Below are 12,363 nucleotides of genomic sequence, written 5' to 3' on the forward strand. Positions count from 1 at the left end.
AGGAGGCAGTGGGGAGCCAGCAGCATCATAAGGCAGGCTTTCCTGCCTGTCAGCCACCCCAGCCCACTGCATGTTCTATGTGAGACTCTGTGCTGGGTGGGGAAGGGCTCTGCATGGTGTCCCCACTCCCAATAAAATCTCTGTTCCTTTTGACCAGAAACTGGACAATGGGAGCTGAGAAATTGTGCTACCAGCACATTGTGCACTACAAAACCTCTCACATCCTATTTATTGGCTAGTTTCCGGCCAATAGGAGACAGATTTTGCTGGGGTGGGGGCAGCACACAAAGCTCTCCCAGCTACCTCCACAGCTGTATGGGAAGGCCAGGCTAAAAGGCCTGGTGGGCTGGATCTGGCATGCGGGCCACACCTTGCCCATCTTGGACATAAACTGTAAATCCTAAGCTGTATGTCTAAGGCTCCTGACTCTCTGCATCTTTCTTCTTCACAATATGAGAGCCTGCCCCTCAGATCACACACAGGGAGCTGCTGTGTCATCACCACAAGTGGTAAAAATCTCATGACACTGATCACGTATGTCACAATATTTAAAAAAAAAAATTCTTTAGCAATGGCCCTGGAAATAACATTAAAGAAAAAATTTTGACTCTACCACAGCATATGCCAAAACCTTCGGCAGCAGATTTGTTTCAGGTAACAATCAACCTGATTAATCCATGTTATTTCCACACACAAACTGCAGGGAAGACTTCCTGTTTCCAAGAAAATTGAGCAAATTTAGCTAAAAGCCTGCAACCACTGAAGCAGAACAATCTCTGAAGGAAACAGACACTCGGCCCTCTCCAAGTTTGTTTTGCCCTGCATTGTTCAGTCACATTGTGGATATCCTGAGATGATTCTCTACCAATGTTTCCTCTATACATAAGCAGAATAAGTTTTGTTATATGCACTGAGGCAAAGGCAGATGTGCACCACCAGTAGACATATGCTGCCAGCTCCGGGCACTCTGCTAATTAGGTGGGTGGCAGTTGAATCTGTCCTGGGTGGCCACCCAAGCACCTATCTTACAGGGAACACTGCTCTCTACCCATCCCATACTTTCTCTCTCCCTTCACTGCTACTGAACATTAACATCTTCTTAGAGGAGGACAGAATGCTCGCTGCTTTAGCGGGAGCATATGTTCAGACCTGCTCAAACACTCATTTGAGGTGCACAGTCCCCTGCAACGATGAACTAATATCTGAATTTGCATTTTTGGTTTTGACGATGGAAAAGCTGTGGTGATAGATTCTGCAGTAACTCAGTGCCTGTCCCACTGTCAGCCAGGGCTGTGACCTGGGTATGTCACAGAGAGGCCGTGTTTACACGTGCCCCAAACTTCGAAATGGCCATGCAAATGGCCATTTCGAAGTTTACTAATGAAGCGCTGAAATGCATATTCAGCGCTTCATTAGCATGCGGGCGGCAGCCGCGCTTCGAAATTGACGCTCCTTGCCGCCGCGCGGCGCGTCCAGATGGGGCTCCTTTTCGAAAGGATGCCGCCTACTTCGAAGTCCCCTTATTCCCATGAGCTCATTGGAATAAGGGGACTTCAACGTAGGAGGCGTCCTTTCGAAAAGGAGCCCCATCTGGATGCACCGCGCGGCGGCAAGGAGCGTCAATTTCGAAGCAAGGCTGCCGCCCGCATGCTAATGAAGCGCTGAATATGCATTTCAGCGCTTCATTAGTAAACTTCGAAATGGCCATTTGCATCTCCATTTCGAAGTTTGGGGCACGTGTAGACGTAGCCAGACTAAGTTAATGATCTCCTGTTTATTATGTGTCATGAGACATTAGCGAATCAACTGAAGAGAAAGAGCTGAATTCATAGAATCATAGAAGAGTAGGACTGGAAGGGACCTCAAGAGGCCATCGAGTCCAGCCCCCTGCCCTCTAGGCAGGACCAAGCACTTTCTAGACCATCCCTGAAAGCCATCTATCTAACCTCTTCTTAAATAGCTCCAGTGATGGAGATTCTACCACCTCCCTTGGCAATTCGTTCCAGTGTTTGATCACCCTGACAGTTAGGAACTTTTTCCTAATGCCCAACCTGAACCTCCCCTGCTGCAATTTCAGTCCATTGCCTCTGGTTCTATCCTCAGAGGCAAGGAAGAACAAGTTCCCTCCCTCTGCCTTATGACACCCTTTCAGAGACCTGAAAACTGCTATCATGTCCCACCTCAATCTTCTCTTTTCCAAACTAAACAAGCCCAATTCTTTCAGCCTTTTTTCATATGTCATGTTTTCTAGACCTTTGATTATTCTCGTTGCTCTCCTCTGGACCCTCTCCAATTTCTCCACATCCTTCCTGAACTGCGGTGCCCAGAACTGGACACAATACTCCAGCTGAGGCCTAACCAGCGCAGAGTAGAGCAGGAGAATGACTACTCGCGTCTTGTTCATAACACACCTGTTAATGCATCCTAGAATCATGTTTGCTTTTTTTGCAACACCATCACACTGTTGACTCATATTTAGCTTGTGGTCCACTATAACCCCTAGATCCCTTTCTGCTGTACTCATTCCTAGGCACTCCTTTCCCATTCTGTATGTGTGACATTGATTGTGCCTTCTTAAGTGGAGCACTTTGCATTTGTCCTTGTTAAACTTCATCCTGTTTACCTCAGCCCCTTTCTCCGGTTTATCCAGATCCTTTTGAACTATGAACCTATCCTCCAAAGAAGTTGCAACCCCTCCCAGCTTGGTATCATCTGCAAACTTAATAAGTATACTTTCTATGTCAATATCTTAATCGTTAATGAAAATATGGAACAGAACCGGTCCTAAAACAGACCCCTGTGGAACCCCACTAGTTATACTTTTCCAGCAGGATTGAAAACCATTAATAACTACTCTCTGGGTACGGTTATCCAGCCAGTTGTTCACCCACCTTATAGTAGCCTATATAGTAGTCAGGGGACTTTTCTTTTCTCACCCACCTGGAGTAGTCCCAGAGGTTAGTGCTAGCAATGCCAAATAGGTGCCCCAAGAGATCTCAGAAGTGGGAGACCGCAGCATTCTGTGTGCATAAGACTAGTAACAGAACTGGTGGGGTAAGTACCAAACTGTGGATCAGAGTGCAGATAAACATCTCCAGTTAGGGGTGTCTTGGCCCATAACACGTTTTGCTCTTGCAGCAATGGCTGGGCTGTGGGTTTCTCAGATAACTGCTATTTCCTTGATGAATGACAATTTTTAATAGAGAGTGCTATCTTCTGATGTTATCAAATGTATTTGTAATACCTACCAGAGCATGAGAAAGTGACTCAGAGGCTAAACTGAAAATAATATTGGGTTTTTAATATGTGATTAAAAGAGTGTAGCTAGGAAATCAACCAGGGCTCACCTGAACAACACTCCTTTGATGACCTGCCAGGCATTGGGAGCTTGTTGCTGTGGCTGTTGCTGCGGCTGGGTCTCCGCTGCCGGGCCCCCAGGTGCGGTTCCATTACTTGTTACTTGCTTTAGAACAAGAAGGGGCAGAGATGGGGTGGTGAGCAGTGCCCAGGGCAATGGGGTCTCACCTTAGGTTGGCGGGAAAAGGTTACACACTGGGCAGCCCCAGGTGGTTCAGCCGACTGGCGGAATGGTACATGCCCCCATCTGGAGTCACTGGGCGAAACCAGAGCCCTGCTCTGGACCCAGCAGGGGAAGACAACACAGGGGCCTCCCATGGATCAGACTCCTGATGGACACAGGGACCAGGGAAAAAGGGGAGGGGAAGTGAGAGATAGAGATGAAGCTGAAGCTGAAGATGAAGCTGTGTGGGGGGGAGGGCGGGGCGGTAAGAGGAGAATGTGGGGAGCTCCAGACCCAGCTCAAGGGTGCATCACAGCTCAAGGGCACATCACAGGAGCGTAGCCAAGTCCAGCGGGGCAAAACAGAAACGAGAGCGGAGCCGTTCCGACCGGGCGCGGGGCGAGCCTGGACAGCAGGGCCGAGCCTGTGGCGAGGTACCGAAGCCCGGGAGATGGGCCGGCGAGTGAATGGGCGGAAGGGCCCGGGGAGAAGCGCGCCAAGGAGACCGGGAGACGGCGGGGGACGGAGGCGGAGGGGAGCGGAGCCAGGCCGGCCGGGGAAGGGAGCTGGGCAGGGCGCAGGCGGGCGGGGACCAAGACCCGGGCAGCTGGGCCAGGCCATGGGGTGCGGAGGGCCCGGGCAGGGAGGAGCCGGGGAGCGGAGCCGGCCGGGCCAGCCCAGGAGCGGATCCGAGCGGGCGGAGGAAGAGCGCGAACCGGAGCCCGGCCCAGGGGGACCACCGGAGGAGCCCGGCCCAGGGACACCCCGCAGCGCCTCTACCTGCTCCGGGCCGGGACCAGGAAGCACCACCTCCGTCTCCGGCGCCGCCATCTCGCTGCGCCGATCCCTGTGTTGTTCTCGCGAGAAACTGCTCCGAGCCAGCCCCTTTACGGATCACGTGATACACTGGTCATGTGACTGCCAGAGGCGGAAAGAGCCCTGTCCTTTTCCGGGGACGTGCGTAGTGACGTGTCGGGGGTTACGTTGGTGGCGGGGCCGTGGGCAGGAGATGAGGGAGTTCTGTCGCGCTGGATGGACGCGATAGCATAGAGGATGGCTGGGCCTGGGTGGGGGTTGCGGTGGCGTGGGGGGGTAGCTGAGCCCGGGGGGGGGGGTAGCTGAGCACGCGGGGGTTGCGGTGGCGTGGGGGGTAGCTGAGCCCGGGGGGGGGGGGTAGCTGAGCACGCGGGGGTTGCGGTGGCGTGGGGGGTAGCTCAGCCCGGGGGGGGGGGGGTAGCTGAGCACGCGGGGGTTGCAGTGGGTTGGGGGTTAGCTGAGCCCGGGGGGGGGGGTAGCTGAGCACGCGGGGGTTGCAGTGGGTTGGGGGTTAGCTGAGCCCGGGGGGGGGTAGCTGAGCACGCGGGGGTTGCAGTGGGTTGGGGGTTAGCTGAGCACGCGGGGGTTGCAGTGGGTGGGGGGTAGCTGAGCCCGGGGGTGGGGGTAGCTGAGCACGCGGGGGTTGCAGTGGGTGCGGGGTAGCTGAGCACGCGGGGGTTGCAGTGGGTTGGGGGTTAGCTGAGCCCGGGGGGTGGGGGGCGTTGCAGTGGGGGTTGAGCTCGGGGAAACAGATGCAGCAGCATAATTGGTTGAGCTGAGCCAGAAGGGGGCTTGAGGGGCGGCTGATGAGGAAGAGGGGGGTAGGAAAGAGCTGAGGTGAGGCTGGCGAAGCAATATCTTTCTTTTCTTAGGTGCTATTAAATGTGTCTTTGCTGCTGCACTTAAAACCTGCTGCGCGGGGCCCTTAAGGCTGGATGCTCAATCCACAGCAGGGGTTCTCAGCACTCGGCTCCATTTAACTAGGTCACAGCTATGTGCTGGAGGGAGTCCTGGCTACCTTTTCTCTGCAAGGCCAGCTTCGGGGGCTCCTGCCACCTAGTCCTTTATCCAGGGCCTCAGTCTTGGCCCTACTCCCTGGAGGAGTCTCTGAGTGGAGTTACATAAGAACTGCCACACTGTGTCAGACCAAAAGTCCATCTAGCCCAGTATTCTGTCTTCTGACAGAAGCCATTAGTAGAAGCCCCAAAAATTCCTGCTTCTGATGTGCATAAAATATGCTGTGCTGTTCCTTTTTGAGTTTTTATCTGGCTGTTCTTCAAGCTCCTTTTTGGCCTTTCTTATTATATGTTTACACTTAATTTAACCAAAGTTATGCACCTTTCTTTTTTCCTCAATAAACTTCAACTTCCAATTTTTAAACAATGCCTTTTTATCTCGCTTTTTTCGTTACTTGAGTGTTAAGCCATGGTGACACTTGGTTCTCTTACTGTGTTTTTTAATTTGGGATATACATTTAAGTTGGGCCTCTAGTATGGTGTCTTTGACAAGCTTCCATGCAGCTTGCAGGGATTTTACGTTTGGCACTGTACCTTTTAAGTTCTGTTGAACTAACCTCATTGTTGTATGGTTCCCCTTTCTGAAATTAAATGCCACACTGTTGGGCTGGTGTTGTATTTTCCCCACCACAAAAATGTTAAATTTTATTACATTACGCTTGCTGTTTACAAGTGGTGCAGCTATATTTACCTCTTGGAGCAGATCCTATGCTCCACTTAGGACTAAATCAAGAACTGCCTCTTGTGCATTCCAGAACTAGCTGCTCCAAGAACCACAATGCTGGCTGTTGGAGTTGGGGGAGGGTTGTAAGAGGGTGCTTTGGTTCTCAACCTGCAGCCCAGCTCACATGTTGGCTGTTCATGCAAACCACAATGTTAAATAGGTTGTGAACCACTGATCCAGAGCGTGCCAATTGTAGTCTCTGCCTCTCGGGTCGCCAAACTGATACGACATTTCCCTGTCTCACAGAACAGCTGTGAACCTTCATACCAAGGTACTCCTACTGTGATGCTGTGGGTCAAATGAGGATCTTGGGCCACGTCTATGCTAGATCTTGAAGTCAATTGTAGATATGCAATTCCAGTTACGGCAATTGCATAGCTGGAATCGACAACTACAATCGACTTACCTCACAGAGGGAGGTCGACGGGAAAACTTGACTGTCAACCCTAGATAGTTTCATTTCACGTATCCCCCCGAGGCACACAAAATCGAACGCCAGAAGATTAACACCAACTGGGTCGATCTTCTGGGTAGTGAAGACATAACCCTTAGATAGGACAGGGTAGACTGCATTAAGTCAAAGCCATTTAAATTGCAGATGTCATGACTAACATCATCCAGCAGGAAATTTTGATTTGGATAATGTATTTTAATCTTAATTTTGCATTTGTATTGTTCAGTGTTTTTTTCCTGAGGATAGGTTGAGTCTCACTTGTGGACCATTGAAATATTTTGATTTGCAACCAAGTATCACTGGCACTGACTTTGTCCTTTCCCTGGAGCTGCTCAGCCAAGTCTGTCTTTTCCCACTCTGCCTCCATGTTTCCTTTTCCCACCTCCACCTTGCCTGTTCGTGCCCCTCTCTGCTTCCTTCCCTGAGTATACCCTGCCCTCATTCCTCGCTCTTCCTCGCAGCACCTCTACTATACAGAGAAACAGCTGATCTATACTAAGCAGGAGGTGCTGAGAGGGGAAGGTGCAGATGGGGAAGGCTGAAGAGCGCCCATCATTTTTCCCAGGGTGCTCCAGCCCAGAAAATGGATTTTTAATAGCTTCTGATCTGCCAAGTCCACATTCTCATAAGCTTAGCAGCTGATTGGCCCCTCTAAAGTTTTTGGAGTGGCTGAGAGTTGAAACACACTCATTGATTCAAACCGACTTGGAGGCGTTCAGCATCTCTTTGAAAAAGACACAGGACGTGATGTCAGTTTTAACCATCATGTACGACTGCCTTGCATAAGCATTTCTGGGTGCTGAATGTGTGCAACCCCCACCCCCAGATAAGGAAGAGGGCAATTTTTTCCCCATCTTCAGGCATGGTTGCAAAATACTTTGTATTAACCCATCAGCCTTGAAAAAATGGGAATACCTTGCAAATAAGGGGCTGAAAATCTGCTTCATAGCCAACATTTGCAAAAGTAGCCCCCAAGTTTTGGTATCTTAATGTTTGATGTGAAATGCTGGAATGTAATTCTAGTTGCGCAGTAGCTTTATTACAGAAACTAATTCACTGGGCAGTCAGTTTTTCTAAGTGCTCTAAAATCCATGTGTTGATTCAGATTTTTTACTGAACTTGACGTCCTAGGAGGATTTATTATAGCATTAATGGTCCAAACTTGAGGTCATTTGAGCCGTGAGTTCCTAACATATAGCACCGCTGTAACAAATGATATCAAAATGTTACAGCTCTTATCCCTTTTATTTGGCCAAAATTGAGGTTCAGACTCCAGCTCTGATCCCTTCCCATTTGGTAAATCTCCAGGGGGGAAGGTTCACAGCTGCCAGTGCCCCTCAGGGGAACCAACAAAGTAAAAAATTGTACCTCCAGTGTGGCCCAAGCCACACAGAAGAGTAATTTGCATGGGAACCAGAGGATGACTGGGGTTAAGGTTGCCAGCTCTCCTGATTGGGTGAACAAGGTGCCATTTGCACAAATGGTGAGAGCTGGCAACCCTACCTGGGTGGGCTGACATCAGCCTGACATCCGAGTCAAAGGGAGGCTTAAAGTGGCTGGCATGCTGTTTCTATTAATTCTGCCTAGCCAGTATTCCTTGCAATGAGAAGCGCTTGCGTGGCCGCCCAGGAGAGATTCAGGTGCCGCCCTGCTGATTAGCAGAGCACCCTCACAACACATCACCAACAGTATCTATTTCTGTTGGTGGTGCACATCCCTTGGTGCAAATAAATTTTTTTCTGCACAAGGAACAATTAGTGGGACCATTGCCCAGCACGTAGGCATTTTGCTGAGGATGTGTGTTGCCCACATTAGTTGTTCTCTGCCTGTATTCTTGCAGGGGCTCATTCTAGAAGTTTTGTGCTGAGAGCAAAGCTCCTAGGTTACGAGATGATGTTGCAAAGTGGCTCCCCACACACCTGGATTTTACATTACACGTTTGGCTCAGGCAAAGAGTATGATTTAGGGGGAGGAGGGGAGGGATGGCAGATTCTAGGAAGCAGATGCTGTGCTCCTTCCTCATTTCTTGAACAATGGGACTGAGTGTGATCAAATAAAACCACGTAGCTGTGATCATTAACGTTGGCATAATCACAGGAGGGGCTGAGCAACAGGAAATGCACCCAGAATAGAGAACCCCATTGTAAAGACTGACACAAGGTCAACATTAACTAATATGGCAACTGGGTAGTGTCCTCAGCCCATAAGGAAACATATTTGTCATGAAAAGTAAACACCAAAGAATTTGCAGCTTTGTATAATAATTAATCTAATCTACGCAAACCAAGGGCTCGTGCCTCCACCTGGACCCCTCAAATCATGAGTTTTGGGGAGAAAGTGGTTTGAAGGAAATGCTAGACTAGAGCACCATTAGTGATGCAAGATGGAATGAACAAAGGTCCTAGGGCATTGTAACACCCTGTTTGATTGTGCTGACAAAAATCACAAGCACAACAAAAGTCTGAGTTAGGTGTTCGGGCTCGTTATACAATCAATGCGGAGAGAGCGGCGCCTGCGAAGGTGAGCCACAAAAGCAGCATGCTAGACAGAGAGCTGCCTAACCTAACCAGTAGGAGATGCCAACCAGAGGGGACATCCCTTAGAGATAGGTGCCTATTTCTGGGTGGCAGGGAGAGGGTCATCCAGGTCTGCTAGTGAGCCATGAACTAGAGGAAGAAAGGAATCTGGCTATGCTGCATGTAGGACCTAAACCAAATGGCTGGAGGTGGGGAGAAACTTTCCCTTACAATAATTAGTCCAGAGATGAGGTACACAGCCAGGAGGTAGGAGACACCCAGTTCACATCTCTCCTTCTGCAGCATTTTAAAAGGGTCTGACATTTCTCGTATGAGGGCTCTGAACGTGAGGTTATAGAGTCATTTTAACTCTTTCTCTGGTCGAGTTAATAGCAATTTATTCAACCAATTAATTAAAGTGGAACAGCTTCAATAGATGAGACTGAGGGAGACCCTTATTGGATTACGCTGTAGTGGCATGCAGGTTCACATCCAAGGGGGCAGATCACTGCTCAAATCCTTTTCCTTCTTCAAGAGGGGGAGAGACTGGTCATAAGGTCTCCCAGGTGCAGGGTGACTCCCCTAGTCATTAAGCTAAATGTTATCAGGAAAGGCCTCCTGCAGCTGCCCTACCCTGCTACCTTAACTCTACCCTGTCCTATTAGCAGCCTTGTCATTGCTAGATTTTACCTTGGGTTAGTTACCACATAGCATTAGTGAGTGTCTCCTGTTACCTGTGCCTGGTCTCGACCAGCTCACAACTCTGCACACAGTGGCTCTGTGTTCCTGCTCCTTGTCCTAAGGATCCCTTTGGAACATCTGCCCTCCAGGGCACTCTCATGGCTTCTGCTGTTACAATGTGCATCTCTCTTTACACAACCTAGCTCAGCCTAGTCCTGCAGGGGCGAGGCCTTTTGGATGCAGATGTCCGGCTTTGCACAATGCAGCATAGCCACCTGATGGAAACAATCCCTGTCCAGTCACTGTCACCATCCCTAATGCAGCAAGGGCAATGGGCATTTGGAACCCAGGACTCCCCAACTCAACAGCACATTTCCCTTGCCTTGTTGCAGGGCAGCACATGCAGAAGCTCACTTGTAGTTCAGGCCAGCTCCAAAGGGCAGAGTTAAGGTTGCATGGTAGGATGGGCGTTACAGCATTCTTTGTCCCCTGAGTCAGTGGATTCAGGCTGGGGTATTTGACATTGTGGACAGAGATGAGAGGCTGCCAATTATAACTCTGAATTAATTATGTTTGCACCAGTGAATTTTTGGAGGTCCCAGGCACTCAGAGCTCCCGAGCTCTCACTGGCTTCAGCTATTCAACACTTCCAAAAAGCAGGCCCAAGGTGTTTCAGCCTAGGTTCTCTGAGCACTGCCAAAACCAGAGGCTGCAAAGCTAGCACCACATCTATTGCCTAAGGAGGTATGGAGCACCCCAGTGGTGCTCTTGTAACCACACAAGCCTCTCTTGGATCTCTTTTCCCTCCGGTTAGCATCTGCTCTGGTTTGAACAGAAGGTCATTCATGGCAGTTACATGACCTCTGTGATGCAGGTCAGACTACTGGTCCCTTCCAGACAAAAAGTCTATTCATATTTTGTGCCTTGAGTTAGATGGAATGATTCTGGGCAGGGATTTTGTCTTCTGTGTGTCCAACTCTGCCCAGTTCCATCTTCTCGAATACTTTCACAGCACAGGCCATGATTTAGTCCGGTCTCCCAGGCAGTTGGACCATCCTGCCACAGCCCCTCCAGTAACTCTGCGTCAAAGGATTTCTCTGGTAGAAAGGAATGTTAGGGAAGGAAATTTTTAGCTTTTCTTAATGCAAAATTGTGGCAAGGGAAAACAAATAAGAAATTGTGGGAGAACTACGTTGCCTGCCACACCTCTGGCCCCAGATTAATTCTGAGTGCCACTGGGGACATCCTGAGGATTTATGGGGCCCAACAATTTTTTAGACATGTGACTTTATAAACTTCAGCAATACACTAGGGAAATAATTTTAAAGCAAATTTTAAACTAAGGTCCTATAGACTAATACAGTCAATTAAAAAACTGACTGTATATACCTGAGATTAGCAAATGCCTTTAAATACGTTCATTGCCACTTAAATGGCTCTTTCACAGGTTCAATATTCTGCTAATAGCTCTGGCAGGCTTTTTCCCTTTTAATTTAACTAGCTCCTCTCCAGAGGAGGCAGAGCCCCAGAACAGTTATAGAGAGAGGTGCATGAGTGGACATTAAGATGCAGAGGTTCCCCCAAATTTTCAGGTGCTCTGCAGTTGCGATCTGTATAGGAGTAAGAACACCCTAGCCGTGTCTACACGTGCACGCTACTTAGAAGTAGCGGCACTAACTTCGAAATAGCACCCGTCACGGCTACACGTGTTGGGCGCTATTTCGATGTTAACATCGACGTTAAGCGGTGAGACGTCGAAGCTGCTAACCCCATGAGGGGATAGGAATAGCGCCCTATTTCGACGTTCAACGTCGAAGTAGGGACCATGTAGATGATCCGCATCCTGCAACATCGAAATTGTGGGGTCCTCCATGGCAGCCATCAGCTGAGGGGTTGAGAGACACTGTCTCTCCAGCCCGTGCGGGGCTCTATGGTCACCGTGTGCAGCAGCCCTTAGCCCAGGGCTTCTGGCTGCTGCTGCTGCAGCGGGGGATTCATGCTGCATGCACAGGGTCTGCAACTTGTTGTCGGCTCTGTGTATCTTGTGCTGTTTAGTGCAAGTGTGTCTGGGAGGGGCCCTTTAAGGGAGCGGCTGGCTGTTGAGTCCGCCCTGTGACCCTGTCTGCAGCTGTGCCTGGCACCCTTATTTCGATGTGTGCTACTGTGGCGTGTAGACGTTCCCTTGCTGTGCCTATTTCGATGTGGTGCTGCGCAACGTCGATGTTGAATGTCGACGTTGCCAGCCCTGGAGGACGTGTAGACAGTAGCGTTCACGTGTAGACTTAGCCCCTGTGTGCCACCCATAGCCATCTCCCCTGGTTGAACAGTGCCACTTCTTACTGTCCCTGGTCTAGCTAGTAAAACACTGACAGTTTCTTCCCTGACCTCACGTAATCCACACACCTATATGTGGTTCACTGTCCCATCCAGTAGCACCTAGACCAAGTCAGAGAAAAACAATGAGTAGCCTCTACACCCTAAGCTGAGTGAAAGTTTGCTTTTAGCTTAAACTGTACAGGCACTTACATCAAGCTCCAGACCTCCCAGGTTCGAGTCCACCTGGGGGCCAGTTACACACGCACCTAATCTAAGCCAGTGAAAGAACCAAGTCCGGGCTGAATCTCTGGTCCTTTTCA

The 12,363-nt window shown here is 49.8% G+C and overlaps 1 protein-coding gene across 2 annotated transcripts in view; it reads right to left on the reverse strand.

Moving 5' to 3' along the window:
* Nucleotides 1-4,392, reverse strand: part of CLPTM1 (CLPTM1 regulator of GABA type A receptor forward trafficking) — a 46,536-nt gene extending 42,144 nt beyond the window's left edge. The window contains exons 1-2 of one of the 2 annotated variants that reach the window (XM_075017784.1): nt 4,301-4,392; nt 3,348-3,463 (exon numbers count right to left, since the gene is read on the reverse strand). In XM_075017784.1, the coding sequence (XP_074873885.1) occupies nt 3,348-3,463; nt 4,301-4,351 (167 nt within the window). In that variant the 5' untranslated portion in view covers nt 4,352-4,392. Of the gene's footprint in view, nt 1-3,347; nt 3,464-4,300 lie in introns of those variants that run through there. The other variant, XM_075017785.1, reaches the window with a different exon arrangement.
* Between the last annotated feature and the right edge of the window lie 7,971 nt (nt 4,393-12,363).

Source organism: Carettochelys insculpta, chromosome 22 (assembly GCF_033958435.1).
Source record: "Carettochelys insculpta isolate YL-2023 chromosome 22, ASM3395843v1, whole genome shotgun sequence".
Lineage (NCBI taxonomy): Eukaryota > Metazoa > Chordata > Testudines > Carettochelyidae > Carettochelys > Carettochelys insculpta.